The 24,004-nt window shown below is 38.0% G+C and overlaps 1 protein-coding gene across 1 annotated transcript; it reads left to right on the forward strand.

Moving 5' to 3' along the window:
- The first annotated feature begins 1,680 nt into the window (after nt 1–1,680).
- pard6b (par-6 partitioning defective 6 homolog beta (C. elegans)) lies at nt 1,681–23,549 on the forward strand. The gene is made up of 3 exons (XM_067446461.1): nt 1,681–2,038; nt 5,364–5,586; nt 19,814–23,549. The coding sequence occupies exons 1-3, from the start codon at nt 1,976–1,978 to the stop codon at nt 20,683–20,685; spliced, it is 1,158 nt and encodes a 385-aa protein (XP_067302562.1). The 5' UTR covers nt 1,681–1,975; the 3' UTR covers nt 20,686–23,549.
- The last annotated feature ends 455 nt before the right edge of the window (nt 23,550–24,004 follow it).

The following is a 24,004-nucleotide window of genomic DNA, read 5'->3' on the forward strand; positions in this document are numbered from 1 at the left end:
AAAGCTGTAGAGCCACAGTTTTACCCCCAACTACAGTTTTACCCTAAGTTTTTTTTTTTTTTTTTTTTTACCTCACAGCAGTTTTACCCCACAGCCCGCGCATGCGCATTTCGTCGTGAGAGTTACGTAGTCGAGATGCATTAAACTGGAAGTGAAACGTTTCATGATTGACCATAGCTTACCCTGCAGGATTTACCATTACCAGGATTTACCATGCACGTTCAATCATGATTCTAGCATGATTCTAGCATGATTTATCATAGTTTACTACCACTGTACCACATTGATTTACCACAATTTATTTATTTATATATTTATTTATATATTTATTTATTTATTTATTTATTTATTTATTTATTTATTTATTTATTTGTTTATTTATTTGTTTATTTATTTGTTTATTTATTTATTTATTTCAGACAGATATTATTGGGGTTCATTGACTATGATTAAAGTCCCACACTAAAATGCAAGTTTGAGCTATCTTACTAAAAGCAACTTGTTCTGTTTGTTCAGCTTGAAAAAACATGATACTCATTTACCAATGAAAGTCAATTTTACCAATTGCCTTACTGTATCAAGTTTTACCAAGTAAATTAAATTTGGGAAACAAATAATTTAAACACACATCAGTAAAAACCTTAACAAATCTAATTGTAGCTGTCAATATTGATATGAACAGATGAATAGACGTGAGTGTTTATTAGTGTCATTTTAATCTGATGAAAAGCGTTGAGTGTAACTCATTAACTACTGTTATTTAAATAGCCTGCTTAAATAAAAAGTATGTTAAGGGAGAACTCTTAATTTTTCTGTAATTGAATTACAGTTAGGCTATTATGATGCAATTGCATTAAATACTGTATAGACTACTAGAACAATAGGCCTATATAAAACATTAGTTGATTCAGAATTTAATTAGTGGATTTAACATGCTCCTACTATTCATGTCTATTAGACATTTCTCATGCTCTTTTCGATTAACTTTAATTTATTCTTCTGTTTTACACTGTGTTGTTTTCAGTAGGCTACATTTTAAGATAAAAAGTTAAAACTCAGTAGGCTTCTACACGTGTTAAGTGAATAATAGATTGCTAGTATTAAGAGTAGTTAAAATGCATGAAGATTAAAATATACAGGTGACAAAATATCTGCTTGTAATACCTGACTATTTTAACTATTTTTACGACAGGCTACATTTGCCTGTTAGCCAGCACAGCTGCCAGTTTTTATCAATCATTTAATACATTTTTGCACTGTACATTTGATACAGTGCAATATCTTATATGCAGTCTGTTGTAGAGTGAAAATGCAAACCAAATGAGTATAAACTAATTTAGCCTACTTTTTTAGAATTTTGTTTGGGATGTGTCTTTGGAAAGTAGACTTTTTTCTTTTCTTTTTCTTAGAATAGGTCAATGAGTTTATTCTGTTTATCCTTAAAATGACTGTCTGGTGCTATTAGATGGGAGACCTAATGTGCTTTCATAGCGTATTCGCGGTATTTACATGGACCTCCAAAGAATAAAATATTTTTTGTTAGTCTTTTCTATGGCACTCTGTGCAATGAGCCTCACTTGTTCATGGCAAAAGAATGGCTTTTTGTGACCAGAGGGGGCGCGCTTGATATCAGCTCTTCATGCAGAGTGCACTCTTTTCCTGGGTGCACGCAGCGTCACGGTCCCAGATCCAGTACTATGTGGCAGAGCGTGTGTGCGCGTGCATGTGAGAGGCAGGGTTGGGGTAGAGGGAGAGGGAGAGGCAGAGTTTTCGGAGCACGTTCAGTTGACAGGCGTCGCCGTTGCTACTCTATTCCGATAACAACACAAGCAACGATACGGAGCTGTCGCGAGATACACGCCTTTAACTGGATTAAGCCGAGAAAAGCCGTTTTGGACGGACCGAGCTCAAGGCGGATGAGCGCAGCCCGCGGGAGGGCAAGTGTGTTTCTGCAGCGGGGTCCTGTTAGCGAAAGATGAACAAAAACCACCGAGTGCCGAGCAACCGAACTCTGAACGCCGTGGAGGTGAAGAGCAAGGTGCGTAGCCAGCGGGCCAATTACTTTAATTAGTGTTGAATCAAAGAAAGATTAGTCTTTGTGTTAGGAATAGACTTGACTGTACATTTAGGTGTTAAGGCAAAATCACAATGTCCTGGTAAGTTTTGCCAACCTTGTGAGCTTTAGTAACGTTAGCCTACTACGAGGAAACAGTATGCTATGTCCGCAAGTTTTTGTTGGGGAGTATGAGTTGGGGAGTATGAGCTCGTTTTGACAGGTGCTCTTATCTCATGTTGGCAGGTGTTTATTATATTATAAATATAATGCCTCCAATTTTTTATTTGTGTGGTTTTATAATTGTTACAAAACTAACCCGTGTGTGTTTGACCAGTCAGTTTAGCCACAATATTTCCCAATCTATGGCAAGCCGTTTAATAATTATTAATTTAAAGTAACTCGTTTACTATTTTAGGTTACTGTTACTTATTTTAAGTACTAATAAGCAATGAAATATTTACTGGCATACTTTTTTTTTTCATACTAGCACTTTTCATACTAGTCACATATTACTCCTTTGATAGTCACTATCCCAATAGTGACCAATTACAATTTCACTGTTACTGACTTGAAACCTATTAGGATCTGTGTTTCAGATATCAATTGCTCATGCCAAACCAGAATGTAGTAGTTCTTGCTGGTACCCGTTCCAGTTTTACTAGTAGCTATTAATTAGTATAGATTATCATTCAGTCATTAGAACTATGCCAGTATGAAACATACGTATTTATAGTATTATATAACACATCTTATCTCAATGGTTATAATTACTTTGTTTTCTAATTACCATGATTTAATAACGAAATGCTCATTATTTAATAATGATTATTTTGTAGTTCAATCTAAAATGTTACTAACTGGAATCTATGCTAAAGTATAATAAACAAGTAGGCTACTTGTGTCTGTTCAAATAATACTGGAAAAACTGGAATAGATGCTACTATTATTAGAGTAACAAAATAAAAGATCTCTAACTATTGTTTATTTTTTAGTAAAACCAGAAAAAGTGTTAGTTGGAAATTAATAACTGATATCAGAACCACAGATCCCCATAGAAATCAATGGGGAAAAAAACTTTTTTTTTCTTTTTTTTTTTACCAGTACAATTGAATTCTACTAGTAAAAATGAATTAAATAAACTCCAATAAGTGCAGTTAATATTTTAAAAGTGCTCATAAAACAAGTAGATACTAGTTTGTTTTAATAAGTGCAAAAATGGCTTGCCATTGCCATGTAGCAGTTTATCAAAAGTTGTTTTCCCTTGGTCTTTTGCTAAGCAAACTGATGATCACTCGTTTTGGATTCCAAACTTCACATCCACATGACAAGATCAGGTTTAAGAAAATATTGACTCTACAAATTAATTCGAATACCAGTCTGCATGTGTGATAAATAAAATAACTGTTACTCAACCTGTCACACATTGACCCTTTATCTCAACTGTGACGTGAGAGCAGTTTGACAGCCATTATACATGCCTGAACATCGATACAGAAGATATTTATAACTTTAGACCGCTGTACTCTGATGTACAAATCAAATATTGGTTTTGTTTCTCAACTAATAACCCGTCTACCTATACTGGGTTCTAGATTTGTCTAGGTAGACAGTTAAATTTCAATCATCGCCTTTCATGTTTATGCCCATGTTATTAGGGAATCTAGGTATAGTCATTCACCGCTAGAGGAATGTATATGTTGTTCAGTATATGTTTTTCTTGTGTTAATCATTATAGAGGACACTGTAAACAAGAGTCTGGTCACACTTACTCCAACACAAAGATTTACAGGGCTACTTTATAATGGACAAGCCATGCTTAGCTAGTGATGACGTTACAGCTGACTCAATCCTCCCACTCACTTTTGTATGGCCAAACCACTTCAGAGCTTATTACAAATCATGAAACAATTTAAGGAGTCTAATTTTAATCATTTAATTTTCACATCACATTTTTTTGCCCATGATTTTCCTGGTTAATAAATCATTTATGACCTTTTTCTTGATTGCTATAAATGCTGTTGTTCTTTATTTAGTTGCTCTATACTGAAATCGAATGCTTAAAGGTCCCGTTCATCGCGTGTTTTCGAAGCTTTGATTATGTTTACAGTGTGCAATATAACATGAGTTCATGTTTTGCGTGTAAAAAAACACAGTATTTTTCACACAATTGACTTATCTGTACAGCGCTGTTTCCTCTATCCTAAAAACGGCCTGATGATTTCCTTGTTCTATGAAGTCCCTCCTTCAGAAACATGTAACGAGTTCTGATTGGGCCAGCGCTTCCCGTGTTGTGATTGGACAGCAGCTTAGCGCACTTTGCCCGGAAAGGTCCTGCCTCTTACCATAACGGGGAGATTCAAGCGCTGAATGTGCGCTCTTCTCCACGTGGGAGAGCAACAAGACCACGCCCCCTATTTTGCGTGTACTTGTGGGCGGAGGGTTAGTCAACAAACGGTTCTAGTGATGTCATTCATGCAAGCAAGTGCAGGGGTGTAGTCCAAACCAGCCGTTCGCTGTAGGCTTTAAAAGGGAACTTCTGTTAAATAAAATATCTCGCTTGGCATTGAACTTTGAGCTTTATAATTTTACAGGTATTATTTATGCTCTAACAGCAACATTTCACACTAACTTAAGTTTGAATGATGGAATCGCGAAGAATGGGACCTTTATGTCCCCATAAGGGTTCACCCAAAAATGAAGAATTTGTTGTAACTTATTAATTTGCAAAAAAGATTTAATTTGAATGACATTTTTGTTGCTTCACCTTATAGTTTTTTTGCTGATATTAGCAATTGTTTAACTTATTGGTATTGATGAATATTAAAAATGTTTAGCAGATTTGGGATTTGAATGGTCTCCTAATTTAAGATTTAGATCATCATCTAAAACTAAAGATTTCTGCCTTATTGGAGTAAGCTGCTGGTGCAGTTTTCGGTGTGTATTCATTTTCTTTTGTAAACAAAGTTTTATATTTTATAAAACTTGTATAAAGTATAAATTAAAGTATAATTTTTTAATATCAGCCATTTATCCATTATCAGCTATTTTTAGCCATTACAGTAAATGGCAACTAGAGCTTTCAAGCTTTAAAGAGGAAGCAAAAAGAACAGAATCATAACAGAAGTTCGTAGACATATATTTAGCTATTTTTATCAGTGAAATCTTACATTTCAGTCTGTTTGTCACTCAAATCATACTTCAGAGGAGCAGGAAGTGTCTGTAGTTATACAATGAAAACTTTGTGAAATGGGTTGCTCTTGTTTTACCATGTTATTTGTGTGTACTGATGTCTGTTCCATGTTGTTAGTTTGGAGCAGAATTCAGGCGGTTCTCTTTGGACCGGTCCAAGCCGGGACGCTTTGATGAGTTCTATGGCTTGCTGCAGCATGTGCATCGGATCCCTAACGTCGACCTGCTTGTGGGTTACGCCGATGTTCACGGGGACCTGCTACCAATCAACAACGATGACAACTACCATAAAGCAATCTCTGTGGCAGCACCCCTGCTCCGCTTATTCTTGCAGAGGAAAGGTGAGGGTCATTGGTCAAACTTCAATTCCATATGCTACTCACACAGCCGTAATCTGACATCATTTCCTATAGATCCCTTATGGTCAGTTTAAGTTCATTTGTTCATCTGTATGGTGAGAATTTATAGTTGTATAGTATGCTCAAATGTGTTTCAACTGATAATATATGTGGAGGCAATAGCTGTGCTTCAGAAAGCTGTCAGACCAGAAGTGGTGCTTTTGTTTATATATCAGTTATATCTGATTATAATGTGACGGGTTATAATGTCCTAAGGGACGCAAGTATTTCTGTGTGGTAACCTGGTTGTTAGTTAGCTGTCTTAAGTCTAAAAGTTATCTTTGTAATGCAGGTAATCCTATGACTAATACATCTACATTTACTGTTTATATTTCCTAAATGTTGATCATTGCTTGCTTATTTGATTGGTATTGTATCTTAAAGTTTAATTGCAGTTGTGCGGTTAATTATATTTAAGACATTTCACAAGGCATATTTTATCACATAATCCTTCTTTATGTGTTTTTCTTTAACTTATGTGGCCGACTATTTCTTAATTTGGGTTAAAAGTCTTCAGACTTTTAGACTTTGAACTGTTGGCTTAGCTTATTTAAAAGGAACAATATAAAGTCAAAGTAACACAGTTCATAGTTATTGTGTGGTTTTGGTGTGTCGTGGCCCTAGGCTGTGGGGTGCCCCACTATAAGCTGTGTCTGTGTGCCATATGACCTGTAGATGGTAAGCCACTTTGTCAGGTGGAGATTAGAGGGGTCACTGTGTAACATTGTGTGGCCTGCGTTTCAGTTACACAGCGATGCTAGTTTCCTGCTGTGACCTGTTGCTATGGCAGAATATGTGACACAGAAGCACACGAGGGCCCGCCCAATTTTTAGCTCTGCATGGGGAGGAGTCCCATCTTATCACATGTCCATGCATGTTTATCTAGGGGGGTACGCAGACATTATTTTATAGCTAGATGTGAAGTTTAGCCCGGTGCCCTAAATGCACCCTGGTTAATATGCACCCTTGATATAGGCTGATTAAAGGGTTAGTTCACCCAAAAAATGAAAATTCTCTCATTAATTACTTACCCTAATGTCGTTCAACACCCATAGGACCTCTGTTCATCTTCCGAACACAAATTAAGATATTTTTGTTGAAATCCGATGGCTCAGACAGGCCTTCATTGACACCAATGTCATTTCCTCTCTCAAAACCCATAAAAGGCACTGAAGATGTCGTTAGTCCATCTCATTACAGTGGTTCTATAATAATTTTATGAAGCCACGAGAATAGTTTTTGTGGTCAAAAATAAATAAATAACGGCTTGTATAGGGATTGGCTGATTTCAAAACAAAGCTTCGAGCCGTTATGAATCAGAGTATTGAATCAGCAGATTGGATTGCTAAAGTCACGTGATTTCAGCAGTTTGTCGGTTTGACACGCGAATGAAACCTGAATTTCACCACTTGCGTGGACTCATCCTGCGCACTGCCGAATGCACAAGCGCTCTTTGTAAGCATTTGAGCGTGCGGTTAAAAAGTAGCCTACAGATAGCTCAGAATCAATTGGAGAAAGAATCATACCGATGCATACCGAATATCTCAAAATCGATTTATTGTCCCAGCCCTACTCTATTAGCGCAGCAGTTCACTAAAAGCCACACAAGTTTTGAGAAATAAAGACTTATAAAAGCGTGAACGCATCAGATCCAGAATATTTTGTGCACTTTGATGGAAGCCAGCACAAATATAAAAACTAGCTCCATGTTTGAAATCACATAAAGGTGCACACTAGTAAGACTGCAAAACTGAAATCTTTTGTGCAGTGTCTCTCCATCATTGAATAGCACACATTCAGTGATCTGGGTTAAGATAGCCTTTGCTGTGGTTGGAGTTCACGTGGGGGATGGGGGGGGTCTGAGGCATTCTTGAGCGGTGCGCCTCGTCTGTGGATTGTGTTTGGAATTCTGGGTTTTGTTCTGTCGTAGACTGTTTTGCATATTCAAGTGGCTTGACTTGAGCTCAGCTTATTGGATCTTTAATGAGGATGTTTTGTAGGGTGTAAATGTACATCTGAACACTCCAAATGAGGGTTTGTGTGTTTCTATCGGCGTCCCGTCCCAACACAGACAGGCATGCTTTTTCAGACAACATCAAGATGACCACAATACACTAATCCCATGCTTGTTTATCTGCTACCATGGCAGCAGTGAAGAGCCCAAGCTGATTGGAGTTAATGACAAGAGATTCATGAGTGGTGTTTGTAGCATGCTGGGATAGATACAACATATTCAGGAATCAGGATTGTGAGGGACCGGACCAAATGTAGTAATTTAAGAATCAACCATTGAATACTGAGTGGGACGTCCCCCCACCTTTAATGTCTATGGTGGTTCTGGCACTGTCTGTATTTTGTGGATACATGTTTGCTGGCTTAAGGGGTGGTGGCACCTTTGTGTCTATTTGCATCATGTGATTTCCTGATCAGACATCCTGCTCAGCTGCTGCTGTCATAATATTGGGTCTTTGCCTGTATATTCTCTGTGCTCTACATTCACTACATTTACTAAATGATTCTCCAGGAAATAACTTCTGTTCTGAAACCTCCTTAGACAGTGTTTTAAGGCATCACAGAAAGCTCCTGATGTGAAATGTTCCTTCAATGTTATGCAGCCCACTAAGATACCTCTTTTTGGGCAGCATTGCAGCAACCACTTTTCTCGTCTTTTAATAGCTAATTTAATTCAGAAAGACAAAAAAGCTTAATCTTATCAAAACTATTTTGCACAATGTGATGTATTTATATGCTTGATCATATTTATACACTGTAGAAAATAACTTTAAAAATATTATTATAGGATTCCGTATGTCGTCTTGATTAAATTGACAAAATCTTAAAATGTACTGCACTGTAAAACATGATTGTTGGTTTAACTTTAAAAAAGTTACATTGTTGTCTTAATTTTGAGTTTATTGAAAATAAGATTGTGAGTTAATACAATGAAGGAGATTGGTTTAATAAATAGAAACTCACAATATTATGTTATCTTAACCACATTAAGTATTGATAAAAAGTGTGATAATAACAAATATTTTTTTACAGTGTGATAACACCATAATAATACAGGCTCTAAACATTAATACAGGATGCTAAAATAATGCAACAAACAACAAAAGGAGAAAATGCAGCACAAAACACCATAATACTAATTACTGATAACAAAAATATAACCATATGTGATTGTTACATGGACAACTGGGAGTGGGAATGTCTTTTTGCTGCTTTTCACTGTAAATTATATTGTATATTGTTATTCTTAGATTTTCCTTACAAAACCTATACATTTTGTAGTACAATTATATGTTATGCACATGCAGTGTTAAGCAGAAATTTTTCTGGATTCTTTATTTTATTTTATACAGTGTAGCTTAGTAACCAGCAGGACAGAAAAGTGTTATGGATATTCATTGCATAGGTGTCATAAACAAATCAGATGGGCGTCCAACAGTGATCTCCTGCTCAATATCCACACCTGACCTACCCCCTCTTCCCTTGGCAATCCTTTGGCATAAGGGTACCAGATTTTGTTTTGCGGTCACCCTAAAAATGGCATTATTGTGCCCTGTTAAAAACATACAAATTAAAGAGTAATCCCGAGTGCTTTACACAAGGATCATTATTGATGTGGAGTGTGGTCTTGATGCCTCTGCATAATGTTCTAAATCTGTCACTTATGAGGTTTAATTTTGGTAAGGATGCAGCCTAGGTGGCAGCTGACAGCTCAATAGGTTTTGAACAAAGCTTCAATTTAAGCAACTTGATAACTTCACCATTTAAATCAAGCCACCAGTTTGTAGTTGAGTAATTCCACTGAGATTAATATACAGGTTGGCAAATAGTATTAGCATTTAATCTGTCTTTTGTTCACTAAAATTAAAACTTCCATGTTTCTAATAATAGCGCTGTGATTCATTTCATTGTCATTCATTACACATCATTTCCATTCCTTTCATAGTTTTCTCAACTCTGCTGGCCTCACCTGTCTGAGAGGTGTGGTTCTGGAAAGCAAATGGAATAGTTTCTAGAGAGTGCCGTGACTTGTGTTATAGGAATCTGCCCACTCTCTCCCTCTCTCTCTCTTTACCACTCCTCTTCTCTTCTGAAACCACTAATTTGTTTACTTTTCCAGTCATGTCATCAGCTGAATCAGGGCACAGGGGTGGGTTTGTGTTTTATTGACACCTGTGACGTCTACCGTTTTTATTGCCGTTTCAGTTTTAGGAGGAGCTGCTTTAATAAGAGGGAGGAATTCCAGGGTCAAGGAATGTCAGAATGGGACACAGAAGCACTGGAACACTGTTATGTCATCATGCCTGGGTAGAGATGGCCAGTGCGATCGGCCCAGTGCCTCTCTGGTGTTGTCAATGAAGCGGAGCGGGATGAAGGAGGGGTGGAGGGTGCGCTGCGTGGTTGAAGAGGTTGAACTTCTGGGGGGAAGGGGCAGTTAGCTGCAGGATTGGGGGGAGGCGTCACACTGTGTGGAATGTGGCCAGCCTCTGATCACCTCTGCTGATTAGATTAAACAGGACAGGATGGCTGCACATGGGTGCGAGGAATGAGGAGTTTTTGAAGATATGGAGGTGTAGAGAGGCACCAGACCAGAAAGGTGGTGATTGAAAAAAGGTTGGAGTAAGGAGGAGTTATTATTGGGAAAACACTGCTATTACCTTATTGTTGGGGAAAAAAAACAATAGTGTAAGACCTGGTCACTGGTTAGTCCTGTTTTGGATAAAAGGGCAAGTCATTCTCAAACACAGTGTTTGTTGTCAACTCGTGTTCAGATTGTGTTGTTGTTGTTGTGCTTTTTAGTTTTTCTCAAGATATTGTATCAGTACTTTAGATCCTTGTATCAATGTACTGTTCAAAAGCTTGAGGTCAGTAAGAGTTTTTTTTTTTTAATTTATTTGAAAGAAGTCTCATATTCAACAAGGCTGCATTTATTTGATAAAAACAGTGGAACACTATACTGTCCATGTCCAGAAAGGGAATAAAAACATCATCAAAGTAGTCCATATGTGATATCAGTTGGTTAATTAGAATCTCTTCAAGCATCAAAAATACATTTTGGTCCAAAAATAACAAAAACTACACATGGAAACGTCTCCAACTGCCAAACTGCTGAAATCATGTGGCATTTGCGATCCGAATCATTGATCGATTCACTTATTCATGGCCGTTTGAATCTTTATTTGAGGTTTAAAAACAAACGCGGAAGAGAAATACTGATGCTGAATAAAAGCGTAGTTTTTGTTATTTTTGAACCAAAATGTATTTTCGATGCTTCAAGAGATTCTAATCCACCAACTGATGTCACATATGGACTACTTTGATGATGTTTTTATTCCCCTTCTGGACATGGACAGTAAAGTGGCCATTGACTGCATTATGCTCTGGGACTAAAATATAAAATATCTTAAACTGTGTTCTGAAGATGAATGAAGGTCTTACGGGTGTGGAGCGACATTAGGGTGAGTCATTAATGACATCAATTTCATTTTTGGGTGAAGTAACTCTTTAAAGTACGGCTGATAAAAATAAAATATATAGATAAGCTAGTTTTTGAATGAACAGCTTTGGGCCATTATGTCCCATCCCTGTGCCATTCTTGACACCGTGAACCATGAGAGAAATTGAAACTTCAGCCTTTCTCGCAGTACACAACTCTGATGTTGGATAATTTGCTCTTTATTGCCTCTGTCACAAGTTTTGAATGCTGATGACTTTAGTGTTTTATGATGCTTCTGTGTATGATTAACCTCAGAGCAGTAAAACGCCTTCCAAACCTGACCATGTGACCTTTACCAGTGCACTTCACATTCTTCACAGCCAAAGGCAAGAGAAGGTGCAGGTTATCAGAAAGGCCCTCGCTGTGGAAACAGGGTTGATTGAGACAGGGTGTTCCAGCTACTACAAAGTTTCTGCTCCACAACTTCTATAACATGGAAAAACACATGTAGACCGATCAGAATAATGGTAATTATTTCACAGGCATAACCAAAACAAAAAGCTATTCAGTATATAATTCTTCTCATGCATATCTAGTTTACTTAAGTACGAATTTGTTTCCAAACGGACTAATTAAAGCCTGACTGACTGCTCTGATTCCCGGAAATTGCTTAAAGCCAGCCAATCATATTGGAGTGTGCAATGTTTGTTTAGAGTATGCATCAGAATGATCTGAATAGACTGTACACTCTTAACAATAAAGCTTCCAAATAGGGATGCACCCAAATGAAATTCTTGGCCGAAGCCGAAACCGAATAATAATGAAATGCTTGGCCGAAGACCGAAGGCCAAATACCGAACGCGGTGTTTCGCATTTTTTCCATTTATTTGGCAATTTTTTTTTACCATTACAATAATTAAATAGTAAAAGTTTGCTTTTTACTATTTTGTGTTGCTTTTCAGAGAAATAAATCAAATAACAAAAATACAATTTCAAAATATTTATTTAACACTGAATTTTTTTTAACATTCCAGCAGATATTATACAAACTAAGCACAACATAACTTAAAATAAATAATTAGTAAAATAAAAAAAAAATATTTTTATTTGGCCATCTTAGAAGCCCCCCTTCTTGAATAGCCTATGTTAGGCCTATAACTGACTGCTGAAAGAATGTAACTCTGTATGTCTACAACAACTAATGTGCATTGAATAGTGCAAAAAATGTGGATGAACCCACAACAAATAAATAACTGTCTTAGACATAAGCCTACTTAGCCTACTTCTTCAGGAAAAGTGGCAGGTTCTTCTTTATGAAAAGTAGCTTCTCTGCTTTCTCACATGAAAGTCGGTTCCTCTTCTCATCGATGACATGAGCACTAAATTTCAGCACTAAACAGTGCTTCCACACTGCTGACATGTTTGCTGCATAAAGCACGCAGCTCTCACTCTACGTGGGTTACTTTTTGATCGCGTCATTAAAAACGTCATTGTTCGGCCAAAATTATTCGGCCTTTTTACTTATTCGGCCGAATGCCGAAAGTGCTTTTTTTGGCTATTTTCGGCCGAATAATTTCGGTTGCCGAATATTCGGTGCATCCCTACTTCCAAATGAGGGTATTTGGAGCAGTGCCATAGTATAATAATTTTATTCTTGGGCCACCCCAAACACTGGCCCGCAGAAACAAGCTTAGTCAAGCTGAAGTAGCACATCCTGAGTAGCAAAGCAGTCACGATCACTCCCTTAGAGACAGAGAATGTGTCAGGGGGATAAAGATGATGTTCTGAAGGAAAAGAGTAGGAGAGGGAAGAATGAGCAGCGTCAGCATGAATTAAACTGAAGACAGCGGTAGTTAACGACACGGAGGAGTCGTTCTACCCACACACACTAGCATAATTAAACAAACATACTGCTTGGTCTTAAACTTGTTATAAATCTGTCCTTGACCAAAAAAAATGCTTATAGCTCTAGAATTAAGGAAATGTATATGAAAGCTGTATTGTGCTATGCAACATTATTATTTCTAAATTAAGTACAAGCTCTTAGGAATTATTTTCTGTGGTAATCAACAACATGCCACAGGAAATTTGCCCTTTATGACGTATTACACGGCCATACTCGTAAAAAACTTTCTGAATCTAATTTGAATCCTGAAGGAGTGTATTTTTTCTGACGCATGCTGAAATTTGATTAAGTGCTTTTGAAAGCAAGACTCTGACTGAATCTATTTCTCATTTACCTGCTCCTTAACAGTAGCTCGACAAGCCAGACCTACATCAAGATGTTTGGTCTGGAAACTCACCATTGACAGGGCTCAATCTGAGGGGGGGATAAACACTTGTCTTTCAAACTCCCTCTGCACGCGATAGGATAGCGCTACACCAACCAGAGCAATGAAGGTGAAGCAGAGTTAGTTGACAGATTAAACTATCGCTGTATCCGGTCCGCAAAACTTAGAACACATCTTCCCTTTTTAAGAATGACTTAAGTGCCGTTCTTTTCTCAGAGAAAAGCTTAACTCCAAGTCTTCCACAGTCGCGGTCAAAGCTGTTTCGAAAGACCGCCATTCACCAGCTTCTGTGTTAACTAGTAGCATGCAAGCGCAACTCGGCCGTCATTATGTTAAGCCCCGCCCACCGACTCTATACACGATGTGATTGGCCTGACCAGTCGTGTATTGAGAGTTGCTTGACGATACTCTTGGCAGATTAGATTTGCTGGCGCTAGGGTGGGTCTAGATTTTTAGGCTAGTTTAACAGCACATAAAAACAAAATGAATTATGGTTGGTTGCTGTACATATCATTCAGATTGTCTCTTCCTGTCTAAATGTAAGTTGCAAAATGGATCAAATTTGATATGCTGATAGTCAACCGTCTGGCTCGGTGCATATAACACTTAAAGGTGGTGTATGAAGGAATGACAGCTAGTGGCTGAAATGGCTACTGCAGTCCAAATAAAAAATATAGTTTGCCCTGCTCCCTCCTCAGACTCGACGCTCACACAGGTTGCCATTTTAAGGACACAACAGAAACAAGCGCAATTGACAATGGAAGGCAAGGAGACTTAGGTCGGGTAGAATCTGCAGTCTCTGACCCAGTTTGCTGGCTTCCATGGCAGCAATGCAATACACTGTGTTTTCTGTCAACTGGCAACCTGTTATGTACCTGTTATGTCGAAATACTGTTATGTAAATTTGCAACGGGTGTTATCGACCAAACAAACACAGATATTCTGACACGGAACATACATTTTAAAGTAAAATAACTTTTTGATTGTTTTTCAGAGAAATTAGTATGTGAACTCAGCGTGTTTCCTAAATATCTGCAAACAGGCTATTTTTATGTTTTAGTACTGTCAGAAACGTACATACAGCACCTTTAAATATCTTTGCTTAATGACCTAATGCACAAGGTCTTCTGTTGTCTGTACAGTTCACAGGAAATGCATGATGATGATGATGATGATGCGTTGGTGGCTCAAGGTTGTTTATACATAATAAGCAATTTGAATGGCTTGTCATTTTTGCTTAAATTAGAAACTGCTGTAATGATTCCCATGCAAGTTTCATACACAGTCAGTGCACCTTATTTTTTCCACGTTCTCTGTGCATCTTATTCTCAAGGGCTTTCTCAGACTTTGCTTCCTCTCTCTGTTATCAGAAGAGGTCTCACTTTATCATAGCTGTGTCACAGAGGTATGCACTCAGCGGGCCCAGCATATAAGCACCTCATAAAGTTACTCTATTCAAAAGGTTTTTTTTTTACCCATCATCCCTCACTCATTCTCGTTCTCTCTCCCTGGCCTAATAAGCACTCATTATAGCCCTCTCTCCGACCTCTCTTCTCCCCTCTCCTCTGCCATGCCGTGACTGGAACGGGATGGTACACACTCCTCATGTGGGAGACGTCTGGACTCAAACTTAAAAAAAGCAGAAATGTTTTCACAGATGCTGTCGTGCTGTCAGCGGCTGCTCATCTGAATAATCTGGACCCACAATTCTTTGCAAGCAGCTTTGTGGAGCAAAGACCATAAACAGAAAGTAGCACATGCTCACACAAAAAAAAAACCCTGAATGAGACATTCACAAAAGTGAAACATGAGCCATCTCCGCCTTCATAAGGCCTGCTGAATATTGGATGAGATGAGTCTGTCTCTCACAGTTTGCGGTGAGCAGAGACACGGTGTGACATCTCTATTGTTTTCACGTTCCTCAAGGGATGCTGCTCACGAAATGTGCCTGTGAACTTCTGAACTGACAATGAATTCTCAAGTCACTAATCAAATAGGTGACATCTAGGTGACATCTGTGTAGTGAATAGTAGTGAACATGAATAGTATTGATATGTTTAATATGATATCCTGATGTGTGTCATATCAGTGGCCTTGGAAAAGTAATTTATCCTATTTAAGTGATGCACAGTATATTAGTACTGTATAGTTATCGGATGATGATAGAAATTTTTCGGTATAGGCCGATACCAAAGAGGTTGTCTTGCAATCATCTAACACACACTTAGTTCATCTTTTAAAACACAAATAATTGAACTGTTAAATGTTATCGTTAGCATATCTCAATGCGACTGTCAATTTTTCATACTGTGCATTATTGCATGCCTAAATTTACTTGTAGCAGTTACTTTTTTTGTGTTTTTATATTTAGCTTATTTAGCTAAATAGTATTTTAAAATGTACTCTTTATCAATTACTTGAAAATGCTGAACAGTTCAGCAGAATACACACACAGTCATCTGACCTTCGGCCCGTAAGACCCTGTGTAATAGGATACTGATCATCTAGCAAAGGTGGGGCTGCATTTCACTAAGCTCTCTCTCTCTCTCTCTCTCTCTCTCTCTCTCTCTCTCTCTCTCTCTCTCTCTCTCTCTCTCACACCCACACAAACTACTCTCACTGGTTGACATGGCAGACTGATTACACAGACAGCATCCTGGTGTCCTCTGACAGGAAGTGAGGACTGTGCTTGCACTTCCATGGTCAATGGTGACCACAGTATCAGATAAAGCCAGTGTCACATTTCGACTGCCATATTAACACGGAACTGCAGAGAAATCCACACTGCTTCCCTGCCCTAACAAAAGATCAGACATTGAAAGGTGTCGCTTATGCTCACCAAGGCTGCATTTATTAGATCTAAAATACAGCAAATATTCTTAAATATTATTACAGTTTTATTACAGTTTCGAATTTATTCCAGTGATATCAAAGCTGAATGTTCAGCATTATTACTCCAGTCTTCAGTGTCAGGTGATCCTTCAGAAATCATGTTGATTTGCTGCTCAAGAAACATTTTTTTGTTCATATCAATCAATGTTAAAACATTGAGTTTTGATGAATAAAACATATTTTGTAAGATCAATGTCTTCACTTTCACTTAATACATTTCTTGCTGAAAGTATTTTCTTTAAAAAAAATCTTACTGACTACAAAATGTGTAATCGTAATGTGTATATTTACTTTAAAAGTCTCTTAAGAAAAGTACTGTGAATCAACAAAATAGAATAATATAATATATAATAAGGCCTGTGGTCTATGTTTGATCAAAACACATGATGATCATCTCTATTATATTTGTGATGAGCCATTATGGTTTCTGTGTTGAGAGTGTCAGGTTTCTCATAGAACCAACTGTTCAGAAAGCGAGATGATGAAGTAGTGTCTGTCAGGATCATGCATATATCGCTGCTTTTTGCATCCTTTCACTTTTTCTCTTCTGGAACTCTGAGCTTAACAGAAAAGCTAGTTTGTGCCTGTTTAAGTGGCCTTCAGGGACTTCCCATGCTGCCCTTCAACACTGACTATGAAGCCATTGTTAAGCTTTAATATGGAAGAGTGGAGCAGATAAGGAAGGAAGAAGAGAAGAACGCTGGAGGAGATGAAAATAGACCTCCATACGTGCTGCTCCAGCCAAACTTGCATAGCTGAGACCTTGTGTTTATGAATATATCTCAGCTCTGTTAGGTCAAGATGAGATTTTTATTTTATTTATTATGGCAGGTATTAATGGCATGTTGCCAAATGATTGTAAAAATGTCAACACAGGGCTGCATATTCAAATTGAAACAAAACACGAGGACGATCCAGGTAGTTTTCTGGTGGGAACTGGTAGGGGGGCCTTTACTCTCTCACGGAACAATCAATCTTGTGTGCGCGAGTGTGTTTTGACTATATTTGGGCTGAAGGGAAATCTATTCACATGCTAGATCACACAGTCCCTGCTAACATGGTCCTGGTTAAACAAACACTGTACAGGAAGATACTTTTTGTTTTAGACGTACGATTCAGGTTTATGGTATAACCCCACCCTCCCCCCACCCCCCACAAACACACACACACATACACACATAAAAATGCATGGTTTTAAGTCTCAAAACTTGTTGGACCTAGATACAAAAGATCAGTAAATAACATATCTGGGGTGTTAGTAGTAATCTCATAACATGGTTGTGTTTGTTAATAATTACATCTCTCAGGTTAACCATTGTTCAATTAGGTAAACGGGAGCTCAGAAAAACTCTGACATTTCCATCCTTTACCTACATACATTTATATCCTCTCTTCCTTCCTACTCTATTCTCCTTTTTGATCCTGAGTATGAATGTCTTGCAGGTGAAAGGCTGTGATTAAGCCTCTGAGGAATTCATAAAGGGCAGAGAGAGAGAGAGAGAGAGAGAGAGAGAGAGAGAGAGAGAGGAGAGAGAGAGCGAGAGAAGGCTTGGGTTTACAGTAGATTACACATTAGCTGAGAGGCGGAGGGAAACTAACAAGCAGGCATTCTGTACCACGCTATGCCCTGCAGGTCTCTCCTTACAAAGTTGTGGGAACAAGTGCAAAAAAAAAAACACACACTTGATCATTTGAACATGTTAAATAATGAACTTGCACAGATAATGTGTGTTTACATGCACAACAATACGCTTAAACTGTTTACTGAGCCTCTGAAAAGTGTCAATGCCCAGACACTTTTAGTTACTGCATTATATTATTTAATGGACATTTTAGTTTATTTGTTTATTTATTATTACATTTAATTGTAAATTAGGTAAAATCAAAATTTTATTTGTATTTATTATTTAATGAGGCTATATGTAAAAAATGTCATGCATTTAATCTTGATTTTGTTTTTTTTTATTGCCAATGTGTGAACAACTTGTAACAAAACTTGAAAAACAAGACCTTCCCTGACTTCCTAGGTTGTCTATGAAAGCTTGGGCTTTTTATGTGAATAACTCTGGATGTTTTTACCAGGAAAATCAAAAGGATGTAATGTGTACGCGCGCTCTCGAGAGCTTCTCTTCCGTTCAATGACACATGAAATCAATGCTTATACAATGTTCAGGATAATGCTGAAAAGAACTATTCTGTATTGTATTGTAATGTCAATGTGTCATGCAAAGAAAAGGGTTTCATTAAAACTGTACTCTCAGATCTATAGTCTGTTGTCTCAAATATACTTCTACTTATATACTCAAACTATCATAAGTGTAATTTTAACGACCTCATTTGTCGACATGATGCCAGTGCAGAGCTGGTGCAAACAAATCCATATTAATCTGATCAGATGCTTTCTTAACTGTCATTTTCTCACCACTGTCAGTTTTTTTTGTTTACTTTGTTATTGAGAGGAAAGTGTGAAGCACATATTTACATATTCATCTTACGGCCGTTTCACACCGCAAGTGTGAGCAGTGCGTGAGCTGCGCAACAGCGTAACTACATCGTCACTGCAGCTGCACACGTGCGAGAGTATTCACACTTTAAGCGTTTGTTTGCACAGCGTCACAGTAGCGGCTCCCACAATGCTAGAGCCTATACCTGTCTCTAAGTATTACATACTAAACTAAAAGTAAGTTTATCATATTTTCTGGCTAGTTTACTTTATTTGTTATAATCATAACCATACATTCACACAAACAGAATAATTAAAACAAGTTTAAATGGGTATATCTTCTACAGATATTTTTTATTCTTCATTTTATTTTCTGACATACTCCAGTTATTGCTAAAACACACTACACGTGCTTCTTGTGTGCATTTGGGGCACTTTTTGTGTGAAATAAACTTTTATTTTGTCCATTAAAAGTGTACTTTCGCTTAAATTGAGCGTCAGCAGCGCAGCAAAAATAGGCTCGCCGTCGAAACCCCCGCTTCACTGCTGCTCACGCAGCGCTCCTGCTTGACGCTTGATGCTCCTGCTCCCGTTATGAATGCACGCATTGATTAACATAGGCGCCGAAAAAAATACACGCTGCTCATGCTTGCGGTGTGAAATGCCTGTCGTTCTCAGCAGCATGGATGACGTCTGGATGTTTGTTAAAAGTATATCGCAACAGTGCGAGCGTGAGGAATATGTAGTTGCTGATTGCAGTTCATTTAAAGTCCACCAGTGTAACTTAATAACAAGGGGTTTTTGAATCCTGCATATAGCGGTATATATAGTTTATCTAAATAAACTTGTACAATATGCTGATCTTGAACTGCATTTAAAGAGCTGCCATGTTATTGGACTATATTTCCTGTTTGTATTCCTCCTTTTTATTTGTTATTTTTTACTTGTTTTTGTTCAGTGACTAGTTGACTTTTGTAATCCACCCCTAATAGAACATAACTTGTTTTTAACCCTCAATATTCCTTTCAATTGCAATGCCTAATATAAGCTTTCTATACTTACATTCTCTTTCTCTCTTTTCTTCTTTTTATAAAGAGGAGGCAGATTACTCTTCATTCGGCACGGACACCGTGACCCGTAAGAAGACCCCAGCGGTACTTGCAGCAGTCCTCCTTCGCCCGGACGCCAACAAGAAGAAGCCTCCAATCATCATTAGCCTGCCCAAAGATTTCCGTCCAGTGTCCTCCATCATCGATGTGGACATCCTCCCAGAGACGCATCGCCGTGTCCGTCTATACAAACACGGTCAGGAGAAACCACTGGGCTTCTACATCCGCGACGGTTCCAGTGTGCGTGTTACACCGCAGGGCTTGGAAAAGGTCCCGGGCATCTTCATCTCTCGCATGGTCCCCGGGGGCCTGGCAGAGAGCACGGGACTGCTGGCCGTCAATGACGAGGTGCTCGAGGTCAACGGCATTGAGGTGAGTGGAAAGTCTTTGGACCAAGTAACGGACATGATGATTGCTAATAGCCACAACCTCATTATAACCGTCAAACCAGCCAATCAGCGCAATAACGTGGTACGCAACAGCGGAGGCGGAGCCACATCCGGCAGCTCAGGACGATCTTCTGACAGCAGCACCAGTTTTTACGGTTACTCGACAGCAGGCTCCATGGCTATGACCCCGTCCCATATTATTCAGAACTATGAGCCGGACGAGGAGAGCGAGGATGAGGAGGATCTGGTGATCGAGGCGTACGGAGGGACTAAACTCGTTGCACCGGCAGGGGTGCGGGCAACGGCAAGCTCTAGCATGCCCGCTCTGCCCAGATATGAGCCTCACCTCGACCTCCGCCCCTCGAATGGTACCATGTCGACCAGCGCAAGTGCAGGGTCTCTCAATGCCCACGACAGGGGATTGGAGAGGCGTAATCTGGAGGAGGACGGCACAGTCATTACACTGTAAGGACGCACACGCAGCATATGCCAATACACACTCTTGTGTGCCATAGGACTGAAAATGCATGTCTTTATATTTGGGTGAACAGTGAGTCCAAGACCAAAAGAGGAGGACAGTCACCACAGCACCTTACAGCACTTCTCTATAACCACAGGGACCAGGTAGTCCCCATCATTGAACCCATGGAGAATGGCACAGCACCAAAAATAGCTGCTTCTTGAGTAATAATGAACTTCATGAGTCAGTGCGATTGAATGAATGCAGATGCCCGCCACGTGACTTAGAACAGATATTTGGCAGCGTATGAATCATGACAATCTTTTTTTACTTTGACAACCACTCCCTTTCGAGCTACGCAGCTCTAGCATTATGACAGTGAACAAAGTACAATGGGCAGCGTTACCATGGTAACTGAGTCTGAGCTACAGAACTTCAGAAGGAAATGAAATATGCTCATTAATTCCTGTCTGCAACACTAACACACCCAGCTTACCGATTCTTTGAACATTTGTGACGCTTGAGTGAATGATTTAGAGGTATTTTCACTTGATCTGACATTTTCAGAATGGTTGTAGACTGCTGCCTCGCTTGAGATACAGATGTCTATTAATATCTCAAAAGTTTTTATTCATAGCCAAAAAAAGACAAATGATTAATATCATATTTTCCATTTGTGCTATGTTTTATTTGTACCACTTTTATATTTCGTTTGACAAGGGCTATCATCCTGCTCTCTACTACCTGTGGTTTATTTTACCCACTGATCTCTACTTGATAACCCCTTTGGGGCTTCATAATCATTTGCCGTCATGTTTCAAAGGAGCACTCTGAATGGACACTATGCTGTTTCATGTATGAAGAGTGTCCTGTGACACTTTACAATAAGGTTCAGTTTGTTTGAATTATTTAAAGGAATAGTTTAACCGTAAATGAACATTGTCATCATTTTCTCCCTCTAATGTCATTCTTCTGTGGAAAACAGCTAAATATCTTGGTGTTTTTTTGTTTATTGTTCATACATTGAAAGTCAATGGGGTCCAGTGCAATTTTGGATCCCATTGATTTTCATTGCATGGAGAAACAACATGGTGGAGTAAATGATGTCATAATTATAATTTTTGAGCTATACTTTTGTATCATGAAGTAACAATTAACAATATTTTTACATTATTAACATTTTGTGTATTTTTTTTACATTTCAAGTTGTATAAGTTCACAGTTAACGTGTAATGAATAATGAACAATAGTATATTTTTAAATTAATTCATATTAATATTAATTCATATACTAGCTTTATATATTAAAATATGTTTTGGTGCATTATGCATCAATGCATTAATTTATATTAACAAGTTGAACCTTATTTTGAATTGTTACCTCTACCAATAAGCACTGCAAATTGAATCATGGAGATAACAACCCTTGATTTTATGGTGATTATTCACTATGAAATTTTTCAAAATATTGAATATCGCTCCTTTGTATGTACGAATATATTCGTTTTTGTCTGGGGGGTTTTTTGGGGCAGCTGCGTACCAGCCAAACTTCTGACATTTTGTAAAGATATGGTTAGTTTCAGCATTATTATGGGACAGGCTTGATTTGGTCTATGTAGACTTTAATTTAACTGGGTGAAATCTCAGCGTCAGTCCTGGAAAAAATGCACACGGTTATCATTTTGTCATCTAACTCCAATACCCTTACAAACCCTTCACTTTCAGTGAGTGGGGCCTACCTACTTGAGTGATAATTCTAAAAAATACCTCTTGTATGAATGACTGGACAAGTGAACAAATGTTAAGCTCTTGCTTTTAAATCATTCCTTTAAGTTTATATGACTGTCGGTACATTTCTCCCAATTTTGTCCTTTTACATACATATCATAATGATATGCATGATGTCAAAGCTGTAAGCTTCAATACAAACTTTTATGATCTCAGAGTTTGTGTCAGCAGATGCACTGGAAGAGACTGACAAGAAACAGATGTGCCTATGTTCTTACGGTTATAGGACCTTCTGATGGAAATTCAGCCGAAAGTAGCCTTTCGTTATCTCCCTGTTTCTCTCTTTATAATTGCTGGTGAGAATCCTAAACGCTGGGCGTCTGTGAGCGAAGCACACGTCTGCTCGGTTCCTCTACCCATCACACACAGCTTTTCATGGCACTTACATTACCAAAACCTGCTTGGAGTAGCACACGCACTGTAGCTGTGATCATTCACGCTTCATCCCGATCGTTCATTCTTGTGGTACAAACGACATATTGAATGGAGGTTTTAGCTTTGTTCATTTAATTTGATATTAACCACTACATACAATTTGGGATTGTAACCACAGAAGTTTTATTTATTTTAAAATAGACTATGTATTTTTACTTGCTTTGTTTTAGCTGACATAAAAACCTCATGATTTTCATTCTTTTTTTTTTTTTTATTTAATTGTGTTTTATTTTAGATCATCTCTACAAAATGGTGTTTTAATTCTCTTCCACTTGCATCTTTGGTGGAACTTAATACTCAGACCTTTAGGGAGAATATAAATATGAAGAATAACTTGCTATTTTCCAAACTGTGAATATCTTTGCTGAAGGAGACCATATATCTATGAGCACCTGCTTTGAGAGACCTAGAAAAAGGCTTTTAAGCATTTTCATTCATTGTGTCAATTCCTCTTTTTGATAATGAGCTTATCAGATAAATCTTAAGGTATAGATTTGTACTGAAATTATCAGTATTTTCTTATTAGTACTACTTGATGTAAATTTGTTTCACATAATGAAACTTTTAAAAGGATAAATACTATATTATGACATAGCTGCACATGTATTATAGTCAAATCTTGGATGAAATAAACTAATATGATGAAAACCACTGATGCCGTTCATTTCTTAATGGTTTGGTGTATTGGTCATGAAGAAGATTCATTTTATTTGTGATGATCAATATGTGACACGATAAATACAAGTAAAAATGTTTATACTGCATATTATTTCAGAGCAGCTCTATAGAAATGTTCTGTCTCAATGTATAAATGTCTTCAGGCCCCAGTGAGCCGCTTAATAAAAAATGCTTTAACATAATGCCTACAAGTAATGAAGGAACCAATAAATATCTTATGCTACAGGTACCATTGCTAAATTATTGGATGACTGACTGTATCCAAATAAATGTTGTTGTTTTTCTATTTAGCTTTGTGTTAACTTGATGATTGCAGCCAGTGATAGATAGCTTTACAAAGTTCTAACAGATTAAAACTTGATCTGCTACACTACAGTGCTGAGAGCAAACAGTCTCTGAACGATGATGTCAGGAGGCCACCCTGTGGT

This window comes from Pseudorasbora parva, chromosome 6, assembly GCF_024679245.1.
Source record: "Pseudorasbora parva isolate DD20220531a chromosome 6, ASM2467924v1, whole genome shotgun sequence".
Lineage (NCBI taxonomy): Eukaryota > Metazoa > Chordata > Actinopteri > Cypriniformes > Gobionidae > Pseudorasbora > Pseudorasbora parva.